We start from the raw sequence: 25,389 nt of genomic DNA, 5'->3' as shown, positions 1-25,389 counted from the left end.
TAATTTTCTTGCTTCCCTAGTGTCTCTATCTTGTTTATCTTACTTTAATTTTATGTTTTATTGCTATTACATTAAATTGCCATACTGTAGTTTGAGATAACAAGAGCAGAGAATGCAATTTTAAATCCTAAAAATGTCACAGAAACAGAAGCCACAAATTAAAAATCGATCTGATACCCAAAGAAAATGAGCAAATATGATACTCCAGAACAGAGAGATGATAAAAAGAAATTACACAGAAAAAAATTAATGAAACTGACAGGAAGTACATTAGACAGAAGAAATAAATCAAGAGGAGTGTGATGCTATATTGAAATGAGTGATCTCAGAATAGCCCAGCTTGTCTAACCTAAGAAAGGCATCTTAGATATGGAGACGGTTTAGTCAAGCAGAAGTTTGTGGGTCTCCTCAAACAAAAAAAAATCAATTAGAAAGTAAGAGAGCCCCAAACTGGAACTATGAGGATTTATTTGGGTGTTCGCTTTTGTTATCTGGAGGTCACTAGCCTCTAAAATGTAGCCCATTCATCACTAAAATATTCCCTTTCTTTCTTTTTCTCTTTCTCTTCATTCTCTTTCTCTTCTTGTTCTTTCTCTTTCTCTCTCTATCTCATTCTCTTTCTCTTCCTTTCACTCTCTCTGTCTCTCTCTTTTTCTCTGTCTCTCTCTCATTTATTTATTTAACAAGTATTTAACAAAGTGAGGTCTGGGGATGCAGCTCAATGTTAGCCTAGCATCTATGAGGCTATGTTTTTATTCCCACTACTACTAAATAAATAAATAAATAAATAAATAAATAAATAAATGCAAAGTAATTGTCAAGAATTCTATTGGACGTGAGAAAAGAAAAAAATAGAAAATTACAATTAATTATAATGTGGTCAAGGTCAGAGATAGGTTCAAAGAACTTCAAAACACAGTAGAAAATAACTTCCTGAAGGTTTGAGGAATGTCTCACAGAGGAAGTAACATTTGAAATAAACCTTGAAAAAGACATCAGAATCATGGGTGAGAGAAGAGGAAGGGAGAAGTTAACTACTAAAAACCTAATACTACATTGAGTAGTTGAAAAGTGATGAGTCCACAGTATGTAGTGAACCACAGATCTTATGTGAAGGGATAGGAGAAGTAGCTAAGGTTTTTCAATACCAAGTTAAATACAGCAGTGAGTGCCTTAACCTATGGATCACTAATAACTTCTTTCTGTATCATCAGAAACAAGTTGCTTGTAGCAAATCTCCCACATAATCAAAGAGACCTGTCAGTGAGCATGAATGATTATCACTGCTGGCAGTGAAGAAGCGTTGAATGTTCTTACAGTGGAAAGGGTTTTCTGAAATTAACAAATGGCAGCAGTGTGGAGGATAGATAAAAGGAGAAAGAGATTAGAAGCAGGAAAATCAAGGAAGAAATGATAAAATCCAGAACTTAGGAAGGAGCAGGAGAGGAGGAAGGACAGAATTATTATGATCCCCTCCTCTCAATAGCATATGTAAGCAAGCATGCAATCAAAAAACACACAATAAGGATGGAAATAACAGGAATAGTACTGAGCTTTCCTCTTTACCATTTATGCAATAAGGAATCAAGATTACTGAAGCAATGAAAAACTCTGAGTATAGGTAGGTTTTAAGAAGTTTCCTGAAGTTATCCAGCCTTTATAACTATATAGAGGACAAGCTCAGATTACTTAAAAAGCTACTGTTCTTCTGAAGTCCTAGAGAAGGTTGATTTCCAAATAGATGAGATGCTGGAATTAATGGACTCCAGCTCCTATTGGAAGGTGGGCCTCCTGCCAGGGCTGATTAGCCCAGCTGTTCTGTCCATTATTCCTGTTTTATTGCTTCCTTTCTCATTAAGAAAGGTGTTCGTTTGGATAACTATAAACAACATGTCTGCTGCTACAATGCTGCCATCTCTTGTACAGCCAGTGGCTGAAACCAGGTTCTCAGGAGTCTTTTAAAAGATTTAGATCACAATTTTGGATACAGGATATCAAGGAAATACAGGAAAAGGAAGCTCATGTTTGAAAATGTGCCATATGAATGGCTATATTCCTATTATTACTGTTGTTCGTTCCTTTTTTTTTCTTTTAAAAAATTCATAGTAGGAAAAATAAAAATATCAGGAATGTTTTCCTCAAGCTTACATTCACATTCTTATCCTCCCTCCTTTCCTCCCTCCCTCCCTCCCTTCTTCCTCTCCGTCAGGATACCTGCATGAAACAATCCTGACAGTCTGTGACCCAAAAATGTGAAATAAAGGAGCTGGAAGGGTTTCTCTATACCACTCTGCCCCTAGCAGGCCTAGGGAATCTCAGCAGCCTCTGGCCACTTACTGAACCATTCTGTGGGTTACTTAGAGCCCTCTTGGTCACATAGGTCCAAGGGCTGAAGTCTATTTGGGAACAAAGGAACTGAAAGGAAACTAAACACTCAATTTCTCTTACCCTACTTAAATAATATTAGCATCTGTACTTTCCCCTCCCCAGGCAATGTATGCCTTAAAATAACTTTCATTGGCACATCATTTCTCACTAGAAACCCTTTTCTTTCCAGGGTCCTCTAATATTCTCCCTTCCAGCACAGGGAGAATCATATTTACTCAGAAAACCACAGTGTTGAACTATAGCCCTCAGTTTTTTAGAGTTTCACTTTCTATGGGAATTTTGCAGCTGGTTCCATCTGCTTTTCCTGATTTTTTTCTCTTCTTTTGCCCATTTTGATTTCGTCCCCAGGCCCATCCCCCCACCACCACCCCGCCTTAGTATTCTTACCTCCACCACACATCACCCTGCTGGCTTTCTCTTGTCATAAGAGACACACAGTTCATCTGTGTTCCAAACAGAAAATGCTGAGAAAATATTTGTTGATTTCTACTAATTATTCCTAGAACTAACCCTAACCCTAACCCTAACCCTAACCCTAAAAATATTCAACATCACTGGTCATTTGAGAGATGCAAATGAAGGCAGAGCTGAGATTCCACCTCACTCCAGAAAGAATCGCTGCTCTCATGAAATCAACCAATAACAAATGCTGACAGGGCTGTGGGGAAAGAAGAACTCTGCTCCACTGCTGGTGGGAGTGTAGGCTGGTGCAACCACTGTGGAAATCAGTATGGAGATACCTCAAAGAACTAGGACTGGAAGTTCCATTTGACCCAGCTATTCCCCTACTGGGGATCTTCCCCAAAGAATTAAAAGAATCATACCACAGTGATATATGTGCGCCCATGTTCATAGCAGCACAGTTTGTAATAGCTAAAACTTGGAAACAGCCCAAATGCCCATCAACTGGAGACTGGGTAAAGAAAATGTGTTTTTTTAAATAAAATGGAGTACTACTCAGCCATAAAAAATGAGAAATTAGAGATATTTATAGCTAAATGGATGCACATTGAGACAATACTCTTAAGTGAAATAAATAGGACACACATGTATAAATACTGAATAGTTTCTCTAGTGTGAGAAACTGAAAGTGTAAATAAGGACTAAAAGGTACAATAGATAATGTGAAATAGGAAGAAAAGGGGCAAAGGGGAAGGGGAAATGGGAAGGGTAGGGGAAAGGAAAGAAGGGAATGGAATTAATATCAGAAAATCAAAAAATGGAAAGAAAGTCTTTGTAAATAGGGAGGGATGGAGGGGTTGAAGTGAGGGCAGGGGAAGGGGGAAAAATAAGAACCAAGAGAGTATGTAAAGGTGCGTCTCTCCAATGATGAATGTCATTATATTGTATACCTAAAATGTACCAATGATTAGAATGAATAATTGATAATGCAAAATAGGAAGAAAAGGTCCAAAGGGGTAGGGGAAGTGGCAGGGGCAGGGGAAAGGAAAGAAGGGAAAGGAAGAATTATGAGAAATGGAAAAAATGGAAACAAAGACTTTGTAAATAGGGAAGGGTGGAGGGGGTGACGGGAGGGCTAGGAATGGGGAAAAAATAAGAACCAAGATGCATCATGTAAAGGTACAAGTTCCCAATGAGAAATGTAAATGTTATATATCTGAAATGTACCAATAAAAGAATTTTTAAAAAAATAAAATAAAATAAAATACATGGGATGGGCCGGGGATTTGCCTCAGTGGTGCTGCCCCCTGCCTTGCAAGAGCAAGGTCCCGAGTTTGATCCCCAGTACCAAATAAAAATAAATAAATAAAAATAAAATACATGGGATCCTAAATACAATCCTGTCCAGTATTATTCCATCTGCAGGTGGAAATTGAAGCTCTAACTGGTGATAACAATAAAAGAACTTTAATTTGTTTGTCACTTTATAGATTTCATGACTATATACATGTATATGTGCATGTATATATTATCTCATTGCTGCTAAAGTGACCTTTTTTATTAATATATTTTGCAATATATAATAATTACTCTCAGTGATCTTACATCAGATCAGATCCCATTCTTGCTTAAATTTCTTTAATAAACTTCACTTACACTCAGAATAAAAAAACTCTCCATTCTTCTTTGACTTCATTTTTAAAAATGTTTAATTCCCATACTTAGTTATACTCCATGTGGTCTTCTTTTGATTTTGGTTTTACGAGCACCAATACTGTTTTCTACCTCTAGTCCTTTTTTTTTTCTGTTCCTTCAATTAAGGGGTTGGCTCTTTCACTCAGTTCTCAGTTCAGATACCACCTTGCAGAGGGGCCTTCCCTGACCAAATGAAGTACCAACCCTACCTTCTTGCCAAGTTACTTGCTAGCATATTACTCTATCTCATTTGCTTCTTGGTCCTTATTGCTTGAATTCTTTTTGTTTGTTTACTTATTTGTGGTTAGTTTCCTCCCTTGACTACAATGTAAGCCAATGACAGGAGAGACTGTATACCTGTATACTGTATATCTGCCCCCAGAACTCTGCTTGGCATTGAGCAGATAAACTAATGAATTAGTGCCTTTAATAATGCCTTAATGTTTGTAGATGGGAAATAAATTTTCTAATCTCATTTTATTCTTCATAGGTAATTTAATCTACTCCTGTGGGTTGTTTTTTTTTTTACCACTCTCACTATTTTCCTCCAGTCTAGATCTAACCAGCTCTGTACTGTACTTGAATTTTTTGTCTCTTATTGTTGCTCTTAAATGTTAGCTTCTATAATCAAAGATACTCTTAATGTTTGGGTCATAGGACCTACAAAATATCTATCTCTAAGTCTAAGTTGCCAACATTTGCTGCCAATTTTAAAACACATCCCTCTCTTGATTTTCCCTTTTCCTCTATTTAAATCTCCCAGTTCTTCATTCTTACTTTTTGTCATTATTTCTCAATGAACTATCTATAGACAAGCCTTTGACTCTGGCTCTACTTTCAAGACCTATCTACCATTATCCATTACATATCCCCTAAGAACTACAAGATTTCCTTCCAGAGTATCTGCACCCTGAGCTAGTGCAGTTTGGCCAGTTCCCAACTTGTGGATCAGAGACTGGACCATTTCAAAACTTTAGAGGGCCATATTTTGACAAGAGGCTTTGCCTCTACTTGGAAGGCATGCAGCTGTAGTTCCTCCTCCTGTCAGATCTGACCTGTGGGTCAATGACTTCTTTTTACCATTATTGCAGTTATTTTCAAAATGTGGTTGCAATATATATGCCATGATCATTATAAAGTACATCTCCAAAACATTTGCTCTCTCCCCTATCATATTTCATGACTTCTGATGCATTAAGTTATCATACAAGTGCCATAACGGAGCCCTGAAAAAAACTCTTAATACTTTCTAATATGAAAAACATGATTCCCATTTTTCAATGAAGATTGTTGCACCCCTAAAATTACCTTACATCCTAGAATATACACTTGTTCTGTCACATTGTCACTTGGGTTTATTTGGGGAAAAGTGATACTTCCTATAAGTGGACATGTATCAGTATTAACACTCACATGGGTACCCATGCACACACACGTGTGTGTGTATCCAAGTGTGCATGTGTGTGTGTATGCCAGCTCACTCTCAGGTGCACCATCATGATGAAAAAAACACATGTCATAACTACTTCTGAGCGGGGAATTAGAAACACCTTCTTTAGAGAATGCATGTTGCTTCTCACTTGGGAACATCTTTTAAAACCTCCTTATCCCTAGGGCCAGGGATTTAGCTCTGTGGTGCCACACCTGCCTGGCAAGCTCAAAGTCATAAGTTTAATTCCCCAGTACCAAACAAACAAACAAACAAAAACTCCTCATTATCCCCTTCTGCTTTTATTGTATGAACAGGTGGTTAATACATACACTCCAGGAAAGAAGATTTGGCTTGAAGGTGTAGTGACCACCTCAGCTGGAGGCACAAATAATCTATCGGATTCCTATGCTGCAGGATTCTTGTAAGTAACATTTGCAGTTTCCCTCCCCTGGACTTTCAGGAAAGGACAGTGAAACTGACATGGTGGTTATATTGCTCATTGGAGGGCAAAGCTTGTTTCTCTTTGAAAGTTCATCAACTATTTGTAAGTGTTTTGACCATTAACAAACAATTATTAGTGCCATCTCTATATACTAAAAGTGGGACATGAACATCAGAACAAAGATAAGAGGAAGAGTAACAGTAACAATAATAAAAAGAAGAACTTTATTTAGCAAGTCTGCAATTTAAACAATATACATTTTCTTATCAATTTTTAGCATAATTTTGGAAGATAGATAACTTTTCCCTCCTGAAATATATAATTGGAGGATCTAGGAAAATAGCTAACTACATTGTAAACTGCTGGAGATAAATACCACATAATAATACTTTAAGCTATATATCATTTACCACACACCAAACACTATCTAAAGTGCTTTATATTATTTAATAATTTAACAACCAATGAAATCATTGCTGTTGTTTTAATAGTAAGCTAGTGAAATAGACACTATTATTGATTTCTTGTTACATTTAAAGAAATGGAAAGAGTTGAAGTAACTCACCCAAGGTCATTCAGATAGTGGCAGAACTCAGATCCAAACTAGGCAGCCTGCTCCAGAGTCTAGCCTCTTCATCACTGTAGTTGACCATTTCTCTTTCAAATGGTTTCTCCACAAGAAGAAAGTGATCAACACCCAAAGAAATAAAGAAAAGTTTTCACTGGGAATATCAGGAAGGGCTTCATGGAAATAGTGGCATTTGACTGGACTGTAAAAAATTACTCTAGTTTCTATAGGTGGAGAATGGTAGTGATGACAAAGAGAGGTATTCCAGACCAAAGAAACATTATAGGTAGAGGCACAGTGGAGAGGGCAATGACTAAAGCCTTGTTATATGCCAGGATGTAATGAGAACTGAGACTTAGGGAGTTTACCACCATATCGTGGAAGGTCCTAAAAAACAGGTAGATGAAAAAAGTCTATGTTCTATAAGCGTAACAAGCCACCAAAAATTTTAGAAGAGAAGAGATGTACAGTTTGACCTGTTTTAAACCTTTTTCTTTGAACATAATATGCATAGGAGTTTGAGGGAATGAATAAATGAATTTGTAGTCATCTGGAGAATAGGTTACCAAGAAGTATAAGGCCAGCATAAGTCTGGCCTGCCTGTGTCATGTGACAGAAGGCAAACTCCTGACTCAGTGTACTACTATGGTCGGGGATTTTTGGCTCAGCATTGCCCTTCTAAGAACTGTAGCTTTGCCCTTATTTATGTGTTTTGCTACCAACAGCTATTCCTAATTATATGGATGAAGTTGACTCCACTGACACAGCTTCTTTAATACAATTGTGATGGACAAATCAGACCAGCCAAATAGATTGCCTTTGCAAATGGAATCCTGTCAAATGCAGATGAAGATAATGAGTCAGTGTCATTCATACTCATACCTTAAGTCTATTTCTGTATCTTCAGCATCTAACATTGTGTGGCACAGAGTTGTTCGATGACTATGGTTGGGATGAATGACTTCAGCACTTAGCAGTGCCTGGGACATATTAGATATTAAATAAACATTTATGGGGTGGAAAATAGTGGGTAGAATAGTGTCCTTGGTGGGATATATGAGTCATTTTACCTGCTTTATTCTCTACATGAGCAAAGAAGATAGTCTTAGAAGACTAGTTCCCCCTCCCTGCGGGTTTATTATTGTAAGAGAAAGATGAAACCCTTCTCCACTGTTGGTGGGAGTGCAGACTGGTGCAATCACTGTGGAAATCAGTATGGAGATACCTCAAAGAACTAGGACTAGAGGTCCCATTTGACCCAGCTATTCCCCTGCTAGATATCTTCCCAAAAGAATTAAAAGAATCATACCACAACGATATATGTGCACCCATGTTTACAGAGGCACAGTTTGTAATAGCTAAAGCTTGGAAACAGCCCAAATCCCCATCAACTGGAAACTGGATAAAGAAGATGTGGATTTTTTTATAAAATGGAGTACTACTCAGCCATAAAGAACAAGAAACTAGAGACATTTATTGCTAAATGGATGCATATTGAGGACATACTCTTAAGTGAAATAAATAGGATGCACGTGTAAATACCGAATAGTTTCTCTAGTGTGAGAAACTCAAAGTGTAAATAAGAATTAAAATGTTTAAAATGAATAATTGATAATTTGAAATAGGAAGAAAAAGTCCAAAGGGGTAGGAGAAGTGGGAGGGGAAGGGGAAAGGAAAGAAGGGAAAGGAAAAATTATGAGAAAAGGAAAAAATGGAAACCAAGTCTTTGTAAATAGGGAAGGGTGGAGAGGGGGAAGGGCACACAGGTAATGGGGGAAAAATAAGAACCAAGACACATCGTGTACAGGTATAAGCACCCAATGATAAATGTAATGTATTGTATACCTAAAATGTACCAATAAAGGAATTTAAGCAAAAAAAAAAAAAAAAAAAAAAAGGAAGATGAAGATAACTTCAGTTTTAACCATTTTATTCTGAAAGCCACAGAGTACCAGTAGCCCTGGCCAAGCTCATTTTTGAATCCTCTAGATTCTGGACATGAGCATAGGGTTTTGGATTTGGAGAGAAGGATGTATATTCTTTCATCTCACTTTAGAGTTTTCTTCAAAAATTGTTCATATTCTAGCAAGAATAAGAACAGATGTTTACTTGTTGAATAGTTAGTCTATGCAAGCCATTGTGTTAGGCTCTATAGAGAGCACAAATAAGATTTTGTTTTTGTTTCATTGTGATACTGAATATTGAACTCAGAGTCTTCACACTGAGCTATGCCCAGTTCTGTTTTTATTTTTCATTTTGAGACAAGTTCTCACTAAGTCACCAAGTTTCCTAAACAGGGCTGGAAATTGTCATCTTTTTGTTTCAGCTTCCCAGAGTGCTGTGCTTACAGGTGTGCACCACCATTTGATACAGTTCTTGTAAATCTTATATACACAAGTATTTTCATGCCCAGTTCTTTCCCACTGATTTACCTGGTCACTCAGCATTTTTGTATGTATCCTCGAAACAGAAAAATGGCTAGCCTTTATTGTTGATTAATTAATGTTACTGAATAAATAACAAATAAGTGAACAAATGTGATCTTCTCACATATAAAAATGCCAAGATGTGGTCTTATTATACAGATGTTGCTAAATGGAGGGGGTTACATATATATAATTATGTGTTAACTCATCATTTTGTTTGTTCTTTCAGCAAGTATAGGGATAGAAAGGTAAAAAAGACATATCAACTTTTATAGACAAAATACTTGTTAGATATAGATCATATTGTATTTGTACTGTTTCAACATAGAAAAGCTGTGATTTTGGAGGCACTAGTCCAAATTCATGTTATAGCTCTACTATAAAAGATGTCCATCTTTTGACAAGTTATTTATTATTGTACTTCCATATTAAAGGAAAAGCTAGACCCATCATCCTGATTTGACAGGGTAGCCAAATTAATAAAAATAATAAAGGCAAGTAACTTATTCATGCAATGTTAAAAGAATAATTTAAATTTTCTGGTTCACAATGCCTAATTTGAACAAAAGCAACTACAAAAAAAGGTTCCGCTATGTTATCGTCAGATTTTGCTTTTGAGTTAAAACTTGTTTTTTGTGTTTTGCTTTATTTTTTGTTTTGTTTCTGTAACTCTAATTGTTAGTATTAGTTTTATAAGACTAAAATAAAATTGTAAATGTGAAAAAGATTTGAAAATATGAGTATTTATTTATTATATAAAAATTAACAATGCACTTTATTCCAGCAAGGAAAAAAATTAATTCTTCCATAAATCATGGGTTTAGAGCTGTATATGTTTTCAGGTTTGGGAAATCATAACTATGTAATTTTTCCCATGTACTGAATGATGATTCTCAAAGTTCCTAGAATCTGATTTTATCCAGATAAATTTCAACCTAAAATGAGAATCTACAGTCTGACAATGATGGGGTTTGGGATAAAAGTTAAACCATTGTGTCTGTATTTGATGAACTCATAACTGATAGGAGAAGATAGAAAAATAAGTGATTGTGATGTAATGGGCTAGTAGAAGGTATGAAATAAAAGCTCTGGGGATGTATAGCAGAAGGTTCTACTGTTGTCTGGGGCAAGACTGTGTTCTTTCTTACAAAAAGAAGACACCTGATTTGGAGATTGATGGGCAGGAATAAATTCACCAAATGAAAAGAAATGGGTTAGAGGAGGACAGAAAGGGGATACTAAGCAAAAGTTAAAATATATATAAAACTTCCAGAAAATACAAGAAAGTATGGTGTATTTGAGTAATCAAGAGCAGTTTTATTTGGTTTGGAGCCTATGAATAATGGGGTTTAGGGTGAGAGGAAAGACGAGATGAGGTGACAGATCAAGGCACATACATATCCATTTTGGACAGACTGTGAAATGCCTTATCTTTCATATGAAGATTGAAGCTCTATGTCACATTTATTAAGCATGTACTGTATTGTCATAGTTAGAAGTTTATGTAAGTTTCAACAGTAGGAATACAGAGCAAGAGAGGTAAAAAAGAATGGATGAATGGATGAATGAATTGAATGTGTAAGTAGCAAAGGCAGTCAACAATGAGTGTTAGAATAACGTAGAGGGCAGTAGTTTTAAACGATGACATGCCCTGGAAGTATGTGAGGAAAGCAGTCTTCCATTGCAGTATATGTGTGGTGGTAGCATACCTGAATCCTGAATAGTTAATTATAGTGCCAAGGAAATTATGGAACTGAGTGCTGATGGTAATATATGAAGGATGCAAATGACTGGACTACTCGTGCATAGGTCATAGATGGGTGTGGGTTAGAGTCTCATGAAAGGTACAGTGACAGGGGATTTAAGATGGAATTTATAGAGCATATGCTCCTATGATAGATGGTCCTGTGACCAGGGAGGATGACATTAGGATGACATTATGAGTGGCTAGGGTATTCATTTGTAATATTCTAGGCATAGAAGGTAAGTCTGATTTATTAAATAAGCAACAATAATTTTATGACCAAAGGCCATTCATTTTACTCCCTGACTTTTTCCTGTAAAACAAAGAGATTAGATTTGATCATCTTTGAAATCTCTCACATTTGTGGATTCAATACTTAAAAGTTTTCTCCTTTAAAATATTAGGTAAATTTGATGGTGGATTGTTGATATATATGTGTAGGCTGTGCCTAATATGAATAGACCTTGTTATATGCTATTTTTAAAATGTACTGACAGAGCTTTTATCCCCCTACCTTTTAGATGGCTGAATACTTTAGGAATGCTGGCCAATCAGGGCATTGATGTTGTGATACGGCACTCGTTTTTTGACCATGGATACAATCACCTGGTGGACCAGAATTTTAACCCATTACCAGTAAGCGTGAGATAAAGATTCTCAACTCATTTTCCATATCATTTAGTTCTTTTAATCATGCCTTTTTCCACACTAGGAGAATATTTCTCTTTTACTGTTGTCAATTAATTTAAGAAATCCGACAGAAGCATTCTTGTCTTTGTTCCCTTGACTCATTTTACAGACTTCTGCCTTCAACACACACACACACACACACAAACACACATCTATGTATAGACACACATACTTATAAAGTGTTAATATACACATATATTTATATATTTATCACTATTATTTTAATAAACCTTAGGGCCAGGGATTTAGCTCAGTGGTGCCGGCACCTGCCTCGCAAGCACAAGGTCCCGAGTTCAAAAAAAAAGAATAGACCTTGTGCAATCAAGATTCCAAATCTACTTGTGGCCTGTTTGAACTCTGCTTGGGAGTGAATTTTTCTAGGTGTTTTTTTTTTAGGCAAGGTCACACTATGTAATTCAGCCTGCTGGCTGTAAACTCACTATGTAGACCAGGCTGGGCATGAACTTGCAGAAATCCTCCTGCCTCAGCCTCTCAAGTGCTGGGATGCACCACCAAGCCCAGCTCCACATTTTTTTAAATGCTAATAGTATACATTAGTTAATGTCAACTGCAACATATTGAAAGCATATAGAGTAGTATTAACCAAGGTCATACATAGTGCCCATCTCTTAGGGAGTGGCCGAAGTACACTTATGTTAGATGTTGATTCCCATGTGACAAGGGTAGGATTTATCCATAACACCAATTTCTCTAAGAAAGTAAAGGAAAAAGAAAATATAATGCCAAAACCAGAATTCCGGATTTGTCTAATGACCTTACTGGCCAATCAGAGAAATCCCACATAGTTCAGGGAAGCTATATTTTTTAGAAATATTATATGGGTTATTCTTTTACACAGACATCATGGTCATGACAAAAGATCAGACTCTTCTAACTAACTCACAGAATGTCAGAGTTGGGGAGGTTGTCAGAGTTATTTGATATGATTTAGTTCTGTGCCATTAATGAGGAACTGATAGCCTAGACCATGGTAGGAAAAAGAGGATGTAGCACCATTCCTCCACCTTGTTCCTGTGCCTTGGTTTAGTCTAGAAAAAAATCCAAACCATAACAATGAATGTTCCTGCCACTTGCTTCCTTTTCCCTTTTTCTACCCCTCTCCTTCCACATTCCAGACCCTGAGCCAGGAGACTTCAGAGCCCAGAGCGAGAAACACTTTGGTTCCCAACAGCCCTGACTCCATGTCTCAAAATAACCTCTACAGGTTAGAGTATGTAGTAATTATTGTACCACTGGGTATACATGACTCTGACTCCAGTTAAATCATAAATATTAAAACTAACTGGCTCAGTTGCTTTCATTTACAGAATAAAAATACCTCTCTGAAAGTATATGTGTAAGGGTGGGGTGGGGAAGGGTGGCATAGAAGTTTTCAGTTTGAAACTACAGCATTTTGTTTTGTTTGTCTTAGCTCATATATTTGGGGAAACAAAATAATTGGAAAAGTATCTATGAAATGTAAGCATTAAGCAACTATAAAATTACATATTCTATTTGAAATAAATATGCTATTGAACATCAGGCCCTGAGGAGGAGGCTAATAATAAATAAACAAATAAATAAATAAATAAATAAATAATAGAGTACTGTCAGGGCTTCTCTAGAGTGGCTTTACAGGAAGGATTTCTCTAAGGTGACAGGAAGTCCAGAGCCCAAAGATAATAAAAAAAACCAGTTATGTGGATTTCACAGAAGAGACTAACACAAAGGCTCCAGTGCAGGAACAAACTTGGCATGTTTGTGGAAACACAAGAACACTAAAATGTCTGGGGCATGGCATGGAAGGAGAAGACTGGTTGGAAATGAAGTAGACAGGAGTCAGATCATGCCAGGCAGTTTAGCTTTTGTACTTAGTATGAAAAGCCATGAGATGGCTTCAATCAGAGAGATAACATGATCTCGCTTACATTTTTAAAAGATCACATTAGCATAATTAATGCATCAAATGTTAGTTATCACTTTTTAATAATAATGTGGATAATTTAGAAGTCATTTTTATAAATGGTACATCAACAAAGCTACAAAAACTGTTACCCCTTCCTTGTGCCCTTTCTCTTTCCTTTCTTTTCTTTTTTCCTTCATTGAAATTTCATTTACTCTTCCTGATCACATACTATGGGTTTATTGCTATTCTTGGCAATGGGCCACTGTGGTGAACCAAAAATCAAGGTTGCTTAGAGTTTATAATGTAGTGTAGTAGTGACGAACCTAAGGCATGAGTGCCCCAGGGCTGTTTGTATTATTGAAAGCTCTAAAAGGTTCACCATCACTGATGTAGTGCATTGTACTGAGAAATGGGAAATAAACATATAAACAAGATAATTGTCATTTGTCATAATTGTTCTGAAGGAAACCTAGTGAAGTAAATACAACTTTTTAAATGTATTTTGCGGAAAAGAAACCAAAACTCTAGAAGGTTATTAAGTGAACATCCAAGGTGTCTCAAATAAGCAGTAAGAGCTAGAACTGTCTGGGTTTTCCAGCTCTAAATCCTACTTTCTTTTCACTGTACCACACTGTTTCTTTCAGTACCCTTTTAGGTCTTTGTTGTGGCTTAAGGCAAATTTTGCTTGGAGATAAAAATGGGCCTCTGGGGGAAATTGAGAGAAAAAAACAGACTAGAAAAAAAATAGTCTTTGGATAACTAGATAGGCTTCATTTGTAGAGCTGGACAAACCTAGCTTCCTTATCAACCCTCTACATCCCTTTTCTTGGCCATGTATAAGTTAAAGACCAAAATTTTCATGGCTTTGTTCTCCCAATATGAGAGTTACTGTCAATGACTTCCTTTAAAATTATGGCAGTTGATACCTGTGGCAGCAGGACTCAAAGAAGTCCATAGGAAGCTAAAACAAGTTCTACTGATTTAACACATAGGCTCAAATAGCTGTATTTCTGGATACATCAAGTTCCAATAAAGACACTGTATGTAAAAGCACTTAAAAATGTAGCCACCTTTTTATCTTTCTTTGTGGTAATAAATTCTGCACCTTATAAGTAGAGCAATTGCCGCTTGGAGTCATCCTAAGTCTCCCCTGGAAAGAATTTACAAGGCTAGATGGATACCAATCTGATAGACACTGCCAGCAAGCCCCTGGAATATCTAATGGAGACAGATCTGGGAATCATATTGGTTGCCACTATGGAGACTTGCACAATTGATAACCAAACACTGCGAATAAAAATTTGTGGAATTTATATTGTGATTAAACCTTCACGAGGGTTTGTTAAGAGTTTATAGGATTAGTGAGTTTGGTTGCCTCAGAGGAAAAAAAATCAATATTTTCTATTCCAGTTTCTTCAAACCCTGATTAGTGCATCAGGGAAGGATCCTATTAGCAAACTCTTATTTTTATTTGTTAGTACTCATGGGTAAATTCAGAAAAAGTGAGCAAGTTGGCCCAATCAATCCTCAAGTCATATCCCACTTTGCTTACTGAACTTTGATCCCTGTTCATGGCATTCCAGCCCAGCTGTGGCAGGGCCATTCCAGTAGCACCAATCCATTATAATGGTGTATACCTATTATTATTATACATTTGCCCAGCCTTGTAGAATGGATACCACCACTAGTGAATTCTACGACAGAACTAGTGAACTATGGACTTTTCATGTTAATATGTCTATTTAGGTTCATCAAATGTAGCACTCTAGTTGGGGATGTTGATAACGGAGGAGACTGTAAATGTATAGGAGCACTGTACATATAGGGCATCTCTCTACCTTCTGCTCAATTTTGCTGAGGTCCTAAAACTACTCTGAGAAAAGTTCTTTAAAGAGGAAAACAGAGAGAAAGAGAAACTCCCACTCAGAATATAGCATTTTCAAGTGGATCCCCTGTTCTTCACAGTTATTTCTCTAGAAAAGTGCCAGCCCATTTCTTATTGTGAGACTTTCTTTCTCCTGGGAAAAGAAGAACATTTAGTTCAACTATGCTTCATTACTCAACTTCCAATTCTTTCCCCTGAGCCCACCCCCTGGTCATTGGGAAACAGGGGATGTGTGAGTCTCCACAGCCAGTTAGTCATGCACTCCCTTGGGAGCAGGCGATGTTTGTGCAGAAGAGATCTGCACATATGGTGGACATAGTCCAGACCCCACCAGCCATGGGCATTTCTTCTCATAGAGGGTTTTGGAATTTAACTAGCTGCTTTTTTAAGAGCTTGATTTATAGAGCTTTCAGGGAAAGGAATGGTGAATTGCTAGTCAACATCTTAACTCCTACGCCACACTAGCAAAAGGAATCTTCACATAAATATAATTCAATTCAAAAAATATCAGCAACTCAAATACATCTGGGTCTGTGGTAGGTATTATGTGGATATGCATATAAATAAGATATGATCCTTTCATTTGCAGAGCTAATAATCTGGTGTATGTTTGTAGAATTACAATTTAGCCTTCCATTTATAGTAAGATAAAAATCTAGATCACATTGTATTACCTTTTCTCCACTGGGAATAGTGATGCAGATATACTTTCTGTAAACATTTTGCCTATTATCTATGATGAATAATAATAAATATTCAATTCATCTCAGTGCATAACTATTGAGCACCTTCTGTATATATATTTCTGGAATACAGTCATTGGTCATGTGTTGAAGCACAACTTGCTAATCTATAGTAAGATTGAACCTATGGTTGTAGATCCCATAGCAACATGTTCAGAGTCTAGCCATCACTGGCAAGATGTCATCTGGCCTTTGGAAAGAAACTCTGACTCTTACCGTTGCCTGTTTGGCTCAAAGTTATAGGTTAAACTATCACAAGATCCTAGGAAAAATTCTTAATGCTCCATCCTTGTTTCCCTTTAGAGACAGTACATACAGTATGTACTATATAGATACTATATAACATTAAAGACAGTATATATTTGTATATACATATAAAAAATTATTGGAAAGGACTATAAATGTTAGAAGTGGTTTTCTTTAGGTAGTGGGATTATAGGCAGATTTTATTTTCTTCTATATGGATTTTTAGTATGTAAACTTGCTTAAAATAAGCCATATCAATTTTAAAATCTGAAAACATAAAGACTATTTTTAAAAGAAAAAATAGTGTTCTGAAAAGATTAAATGCTTTAAATAACTAAGCAAATATGACCTCAGTCTTACTCATTTTTCATCCATGATTTATTCATTCATTGAGATTTATTACATGCATCCTGTGTGCTAGATACTATGCTAGAATCTAGAGGCACTGTCTCTGCCCTTAAGGTGATTACAGCATAGATGAAGAGACAGCTACATTAGCAAGGGCTATGACAGAAGCATTTTAAAAGGATACAAGATGAATACAGAAGCCAAACTGGATGGAAGTCAGCATGGAGCATCCAGGAAGATTTTCTGGAGGAAACAATGCCTGAGCTGGATGCTTAAGAAGGGCAAGTTAGCCATAGAAAAACAAGTTGGGTCTGGGAAAGATCTTCTAAACACAGGCAGTAACATGTGCAAATATATATATAAGGTATTATTTTTCAATAGGTCATGGTGGATGAATTCTGAGAAATTATTTAGGAAAGTTTTTCCCATTGCTGTCCAGTGGCCACACAGGGTGTGTGAAAATTAAAGAATTCCCAAACTACAAACTTAGAGGTTGTGGTGGAGTTACAAAAGCCAGCCAAACTAGCTTGTGACCTGTTTCTTGGTGTAGCTTTTCTTCTCTTTCTTTTCTTTCCCGTGGGAGCTATCAGGAAGATGAAAGAAGCAGAGTGTACCTGTTTAGGCTAGTTGTGATGTGAAACCCAATCCTCTCATTAGAGTCCTTGACAAAGACTCCTCCATGAGCAGTCTTCCTTTGTGCGGACCTGTGGCTGCTGAGAGAAGGGCATCCTTGGCTGCAGGATCAATCACTGAGACTCAGGCTGGCTCCACGTCAGACCAAGGCACTTGGGCTGCATGCCCACTAGACATGACTTGCTTCTTTCCTTCTTTGTGCCTCTGTCCCCTGGCTTCTCACATCTGAGCCCATGCTCTGTGCCATCTAGCCAGGCAGGCAACCTCTCTGATTTTTTTTTTTACCATCAGTTCTTGTAAATTGTTTATTGAGCAACCTGAGCAGTGTACACAGTATGTTAGCAACATACTAGCAGTTGTAACAGCTCATCCTGATTCCAGGTGCCTTGAGAAGTAAAAAGGGCTCTGGATCTGAAATCAGAAGATGTAAGTTCAAAATGTAGCACCATAATGTTTTAGTCACATGAGTCTTCATTTCCTTCTGTGTAAAAAGGGGGCTAACCATGCTGGGTTAGGAGAACAGTAAGTATTTGAAAGTGCTGCTTAAAAGTGCTAGCTTTGGAATCAGACTTAAAACCCAGCTCTACTATTTACTAGCTACATATCCTTGGATTTACTACTAAACCTCAGTAAAGGTCAATTCCCTTCTTTATAAAATGGAAATAATAGGATATCTATCTCAGAGGATTGTTGGAAAGAATTAAATGAGGCAATGCATATGTATCTTTTATCACATGGCAAATAGTCAATAAATGTTAACTTATTATTTATAAAGTCACCTTGTAAAATATAAAATTCTGTAAGCTCCAGTAATAATTATCATTAATAATCTGAACATAACTTGGTGAGATTATAAACATGTACAGATATTTGGAAATCAAGTAATAATGACTAAAATATGAGCAGTAGATTTTTTGAAAGTTAAATTGCTAGAAAATTAGAATAAAAAGGAAAGCTGTATTTTCTGCACTTGGGAGAAACTGACTGCAAATGGTTGAAAGAAAACCAAAAATTACCTTTTTTTCCCTTCAGGGAATACACTACCAACCTTTGAGTGAAGGCAATTAAGGCAGTAACCAGGTTACATTACTAGCTCTAATACCTTCATTTGGTATTTATAAGTGGCCCAATAAGCACTGGAAACCATTGCTTATCACATCAACGCGCTAATGACATCACATTATATGAATCACTGACAGCAACACTAAAAATCTCACTCTGTCATCAGTCATTTATAGTGTTCCCAGATTGCAATATTGAGGGATCACAGCTACAGCAAATTGTGTGAAAACCTAAATAAATTAGGGACAAGAAGCAATTATAGGCTCACTGTATCTGAGCTGAGGAGCATAGAGTGGCATCCTTGAAGCAACTTGCAAATGAGGAAGAGCAAGGTCAGTTCTGGAATGAGAAGATCTATGTGTTTCCTAAGCTCATTAGTTTATCAAACCATTAAAATTGACCTAAAAATAATGAGACATCAATGAGGGAGGGAGAAAGGGATAAAGGAAAGATTGGAGAGGAAGAAAAGAAATGCCCTTTGTGGGTTGGAAGCCCTTTATGTGAATGCCACAACATGACATGTTTAAGGTTATTTCATCTTAGATACAATACTTGCAAATATTAAGGGCATGGTAATTCTGGTTATGACCTTTAGTAACAAGTCTCTAATAAGCGACCTTGAGAATGAAATATGGTTCTTTCCTAACTTTATTATGTTTTTGTGGCTATTTGTTTAAATAAATAGAAAAGCTCCTTTTAAATAGAAATAGAAAAAGTAAGCCTAAATAGTTTCAAAATTCTTTTTTAAATGCATTACATTATAGATTTTAAAAAATCTATCAGTCATTAGGTACCTCAGTCACTCACTTTTCAACTATTATTAACCTTTTCATTTATGATTTGATTTTGAATAGAGCACATCATTTTTACTTATTTTAAATGTGATTAGAGAAGATCTGTCACCTATTCTAGAATTTGCTGCCCTTGTCTTAATATCCTTGTAGCATTTTTGCATTATAGCAGTGGTTCTCAAGTCTAGCCTCACATTGTAGTCACCTAGGGAGCTTTTAAAAAATAGCCATGCCCAGGAACCAGGCCCATAGATTGTGATACAGTTCAGGCATAGATGATTTCAGATGTTGGTGTTTTTTAAAGCTCCCAAGTGATTATAATCTGCAGCCAGAAATGAGAACTACTAAGCTGCAGGCTTTTATTTACTTTGATTAAATTACAAATTAATTTTCTTTCTCTTCTTTTCTGTGCTTTTTCTTCAATTACTGAGATGTCAACAAAAATATGTAGTACTATCTATCATTCATTCATTTGACAAATATTTTCTGAATATCTATTACTGCTAAATTGAGTAAGGAAGGAAAAACTCTAGAAAATATGAAATAGCATACTAGTGCCATCAGTCTATACAGTCAATTCAATTACAGTTAGTGGGGCCGGGGATTTAGCTCAGTGGTTCCGCTGCCTGCCTCGCAAGCGCAAGGACCCGAATTTCATCCCCGGTACCAAAAAAAAAAGAACTACATGCTGGACAATTACAGTTAAGGTGGGGCTATCAGAATTACAGCTGAATTCAGTGGGCATAATCTACCACAGGTCTCTAGTTCTGCTTTCTTGACATACAGAGCTATAGATTGATATATTGCATCTTTTTACTAGCCCCGCTACCTTTTAGACTTTAAGCAATGCTGTGATTTCTTTCTTCTCTGAGACCACGTGGAGGTGAGTTGGAGAGTGATTTACATGTCCCACTACACATGGACATTCACACTACACAAAGCACTACTTCTCCACATGTGACTCTTGATCAGGAAATTCTCCTCTTGGAGGTTACCAACATACATAGAACAAGCCTGTAAAACATCAACACCAATATTCATTGAGCAGTGAAAATCACAAGAGGATACTGCATTGATTCAAAGGCTTTGCCCATAAAGCTGCTTTATTTTTCCTATTAAGAACCTTGCCTAAACTTCATTAGTTGAATTCAAGAGCCTCCTTCCCAACAAAACAGACTTGGTTACCTTTATTTAACAGATTCACAAAGTCTGAGTTTCTACTTCCCCAAAGCTTCCCAGCAAATTCAAATGAAAGCATATGACTTTTGATCTTAGAGGTGAGTAAACCTCCAGTGCCACACATACTTCTCCTTAAAACAGCTAGTTAGGATAGAGGAAAAGAGAAAGATTACTGTACTAAAGGAGAGCATAACTCCATACCAGCTTTACTGACATTAGTTTATTCTTTTAATAACAGGTCTATTGAGATGAAATTCACATACTACAAAAGTTACCCTTTAAAAGTACACAATTCAGTCACTTTTAATGTATCCAGAGATATGTGCATCCATCACCAAATCTATTTTAGAATATCACATGAAATGGAAACCTCATGATTATCAGCAATTATTTCTCATTCACCCATTCCCCAGCCCCTGGAAACCACTAATTTACTTTCTATCCTTATAGGTTTGCCTCTTATGGATGTTTTATAGAAAGGGAAGCATAGAATTGGCCTTGTTGGGCCGAGGATTTAGCTCAGTGGTTCCGGCACCTGCCTCGTAAGCACAAGGTCCTGAGTTCGATCCCTGGTACCAAAAAAAAAAAGAATTGGCCTTGTAAATCTGGCTCCTTTCACTTATCACAATGTTTTCAAGGTTATCCATGTTGTAACATGCATCAGTACTCAATTCCATTCTATTACTGAATAATATTTCATTGTATGGATATGCCACATTTATTTCTCTATTCATCAGTCGATAGAGATATTTTACTTTTGCTTATTATTATAAATACTGCAATTAAACTTTCATGTATAATGTATAGTGTATGTTTTCATTTCTGTTAGGCATATACCTACTTCTATAGTTTTAGTGATGATGTGCCCTCCAAAACTCCTGTTGAAACACTCTTCAATGAAATACCATTAAGATATGTGGCATTTGGGAGGCACTGAGTCATGAAGATTCCTCCTTCATAAATGGTGCTAGCACCCTTATAAAAGGGCAAAAGGTTGAAAACAGTGCTCTCTTGTCTTCCATCCTTTCTACCATGGGAGGACATAGTGTTCCTCCCTCTGGAGGATGAAGCAATAAGGCACTAACTTGGGAGCAGAAAACAGCCCTTACTGTACACCAGTCCTATAGGGCCTTACTCTTGGGTTTCCAAGCCTCCAGAGCCATGAAAAACAAATTTCTATCCTCTACAAACAATCTTAGATATTGTGTTACAGTAGAACAAACAAACTAAAATACTAGAAATAGAATGACTGGGTCATATGAAAAGTCTATGTTTAACTTTTTGAGGAATTGCCCAACTGTTTTGCAAAGCAGTTTCACCATCAGCAGTGTATGAGGAGTTCTAATTTCTCCATGTTCTTTCCAAAACTTATTATTGTCTGCCTTTTAATTATATACATCTCCTACAGGTGTTTTATCATGGCTTTTATTTCCATTTCTCTAACGACTAGTGATGTCGAGCATTTTTTCATGTGATTATTAGTCATTTGTGAATCTCTGGAGAAATGTCTATTCAAATTCTTTGACATCATTTAAGTAGGCTATTTGAATGTTGTTGAGTTGTAAGAGTTCTTTATAATACAAGTCCCCTTTCAGGTAAATGATTTGCCAATAAATTCCTTAATTTTGTTTGTCATCATTTTAAGACCTTATTTTTAGGACAGTTTTGGGATCACAGCAAAATTGAGAGGAATGCACAGAGATTTCTTGTATCCTGGCCCACTACATGCATAGTTTCCTCCATTATCACCATTCTCCACCAAAGTGATTCATACACCTACATTGATACATTGTTATCACCCCAAAATCTATAGTTGTTTAAATTAATTGTATTGGTACACTTTACACATAATGATCACATTCATCATAGGGAATTTGTACATGTACATGGCATATCTTGATTCCTCTTTTTTCCCCCAATCCCCTCCCCTCCCTTCACCCCCTCAACCCCTTATTATTTACAAAACTGTGTTTCCATTTTCCCTTGTTTTCTCATTTTTTTCTTTCCCCTTCATTCTTTTCCCCCTCCACCTTCCTAGTTTCCCTTTCCTTTTGAACAATGTCTTCCTATTTCACATTGTCTGTTACACACTTTGATCTTTATTTGTCCCTTCAGTTTCTCACACCAGGGAGACAATGCAATATTTACACACATGTGTTTGATTTATTTCACTTAAGAGTATAGTCTCAAAGTGTGTCTATTTGGCTATAAATGTCTCAAGTTTATCCTTATTTATGGTGGAGTAGTACTCCATTGTATAAAAAACACCCACATCTTTTTTATCCATTCATCAGTTGATGGGCATTTGGGTTGTTTCCAAGATTTAGTCATTACAAACTGTGTTGCCATAAACAAGGGTGTGTATTTCATTGTGGTATGATGCTTTTAATTCTTTTGGGAAGATATAAGAAGGGGAATAGCTGGGTCAGATGGGACCTTTAATCCCAGTTTTTTTGGAAATTTCCACACTGATTTCCACAGAGGCTGCACCAGTCTACACTCCCACCAACAGTGGAGAAGGACTCCCTTTTCTCAACAGACTCACCAGCATTTATTGTTGGTTGATTTCTTGATATTAGTCATTCTTTCTGCAGTGAGATGGAGTCTCACCATTGTTTTAATTTGCATCTCTGGAATGACCAGTGACGTTGAATATTTTTTCATATATTTATTTGCCATTTGTAATTCTTTATCTGAGAAATGTCTATTCGTTTCAGATGCCCATTTTGTATTGGGTCTTTACATTTAGGGGTGTCTGATTTTTTTCAATTCTTTGTACATCCTAGATATTAGTCCTTTGTCTGAGGAACAATTGGCGAAAATTTTTTCCCACTCCATGGGTTGTCTCTGCACTCTGTTGGTAATTTCTGTAGCGGTCTAAAAGTTTTTTAATAGGATGAGATCCCAGTTGTTGATTCTTCGCACTATTTCCCATGTGGTCTGGGTTTTGTTCATGATGTCTTTCCTACTCCTATGTCCTCAAGAGTTCTACCTATTCTCTCTTCCAGCAGGTTTAGATTTAAATCTTTTAGCAGATTTAGCAGTTCCTGTTTTAATATTTAGATCTCTGATCCATTTTGATTTTAGTTCAGTGCATAGTGAGAGACAGGAGTCTAATTTTAGTCTTCAGCATACAGAAAGCCAGTTTTTCCAGAGCCACTGATCAAAGAGGCTATCTTTCTTCCAGTGAAGGTATTTGACCACTTTGTCAAAGACAAGGTAGCTGAATGTGTTTGGTGGCTGTTTCCACATCTTCTAGTCTGTTCCATTGATCCTCAGGTCTGTTTGTTTGCCCATACCATGCTGTTCTTATCATAATAGCTTTGTAGTATAATTTCAAGTCAGGAATTGTGATGCTCTCTGCCTTGCCTTTGTTGCCCAGAATTGTTTTTGCTATTCTAGGTTTCTTCTGGTTCCAAAGGAACTTTAGAAATGTTTTCTCTAGTTCTGTGAGATATGCTAATAGTAATTTATTTGGGATTGCATTAAATCTGTATAACAATTTTGAGAGTATACCCATTTTCATCATGTTGGTTCTTCCTACCCAAGAGCAAGGGATATCTTTCCATTTTCGGATAGCCTCTTCAATCTCCTTTTTCAGATTACTGTAATTTTCAATGTAAAGATCATTTACTTGCTTTGTTAGATGGATTCCAAGGTATTTCATTTTTTTGGATAGTATTGTGAAGGGCATTGATTCCCTAATTTCTCTCTCAGTTTGTTATTTGTCTACAGGAAAGCTATTGATTTTTGAGTGTTGACTTTGTATCCAGTTAATGCTACTGAAATTGTTTATTAAATCTAGAAGTCTTTTGGTGGAGTTTTTGCAATTTTCTATGTATAGAATCATTTCATCTGCAAATAATAATTTAACTTCTTCATTTCCTATCTTTATTCCTTTTATTTCTTTATTTTATTTCCTTTTATTCCTATCTTTATTTCCTTCTATTTCTTTTATGCCTTTATTTCTTTTATTTATTTCTTATCTAATTGCTCTGGCTAATGTTTCTGAAACTATGTTGAATGGGAGTGGTGATAGTGGACATCCTTGTTTTGTTCCAGATTTTAGAATGAAATTTTTCAGTTTTAGTATTTTTTTATTCATTAAGTTTATTGGTACATTTTAGGTACACAATATGATGACATTCATCATTGGGAATTTGTACCTGTACATGATATTGCTGTGCATATATGTGCATATATATGCTGTGCATATATTGCTGCGGTATGATTCTTTTTATTCTTTTGGAAGATACTCATCAGGGAAATAGTTGGGTCAAATAGGACCTCTAATACAATTTTTTTTAGGTATCTTCAAACTGATTTCCACAGTGATTGCACCACTCTACATTTCCACTAACAGGGCCAGGGATTTAGCCCAGTGGTTCTGGCGCCCGCCTCGCAAGTGCAAGGTCCCGATTTCGATCCCCGGTACCAAAAAAAACAACAAACAAACATTTCCACGAACAGTGGAAAAGGGTTACTTTTTCCCCACAACCCTACCAACATTTCTTACTGGTTGATTTCTTTCTTTCTTTCTTTCTTTCTTTCTTTCTTTCTTTCTTTCTTTCTTTATTTATTTCTTTCTTTCTTTCTTTCTTTTTCTTTCTTTCTTTGGTACCAGGGATCAAACTCAGGTCCTTGCACTTGTGAGGCAGGCGGCAGAACCACTGAGCTAAATCCCCAGCTCCATATTCGTTGATTTCTTGATACCAGCCACTCTTTCTGTGGTGTGGTGGAATGTCAGCATTGTTGGGTTTTTGTGGGGTTTTTTGTATATTCTTTTATTGGTACACTTTAGGTGTATAA

The 25,389-nt window shown here is 36.5% G+C and overlaps 1 protein-coding gene across 2 annotated transcripts in view; it reads left to right on the top strand.

Annotated features, from left to right (window-relative positions):
• Positions 1–25,389, top strand: part of Hpse2 (heparanase 2 (inactive)) — a 905,145-nt gene that overhangs the window by 690,912 nt on the left and 188,844 nt on the right. Inside the window, exons 8-10 of one of the 2 annotated variants that reach the window (XM_087185110.1) lie at positions 6,232–6,338; positions 11,619–11,733; positions 12,924–13,138. In XM_087185110.1, the coding sequence (XP_087041236.1) occupies positions 6,232–6,338; positions 11,619–11,733; positions 12,924–13,070 (369 nt within the window). In that variant the 3' untranslated portion in view covers positions 13,071–13,138. Of the gene's footprint in view, positions 1–6,231; positions 6,339–11,618; positions 11,734–12,923; positions 13,139–25,389 lie in introns of those variants that run through there. The other variant, XM_087185109.1, reaches the window with a different exon arrangement.

The sequence above is a fragment of the Heterocephalus glaber genome, unplaced genomic scaffold (assembly GCF_053883595.1).
Source record: "Heterocephalus glaber isolate CG9 unplaced genomic scaffold, H.glaber_assembly_v1.0 deba00001497, whole genome shotgun sequence".
NCBI lineage: Eukaryota > Metazoa > Chordata > Mammalia > Rodentia > Bathyergidae > Heterocephalus > Heterocephalus glaber.
Note: the sequence above shows the minus strand (reverse complement) of the source record. Positions and strands in the feature narration are given on the sequence as shown.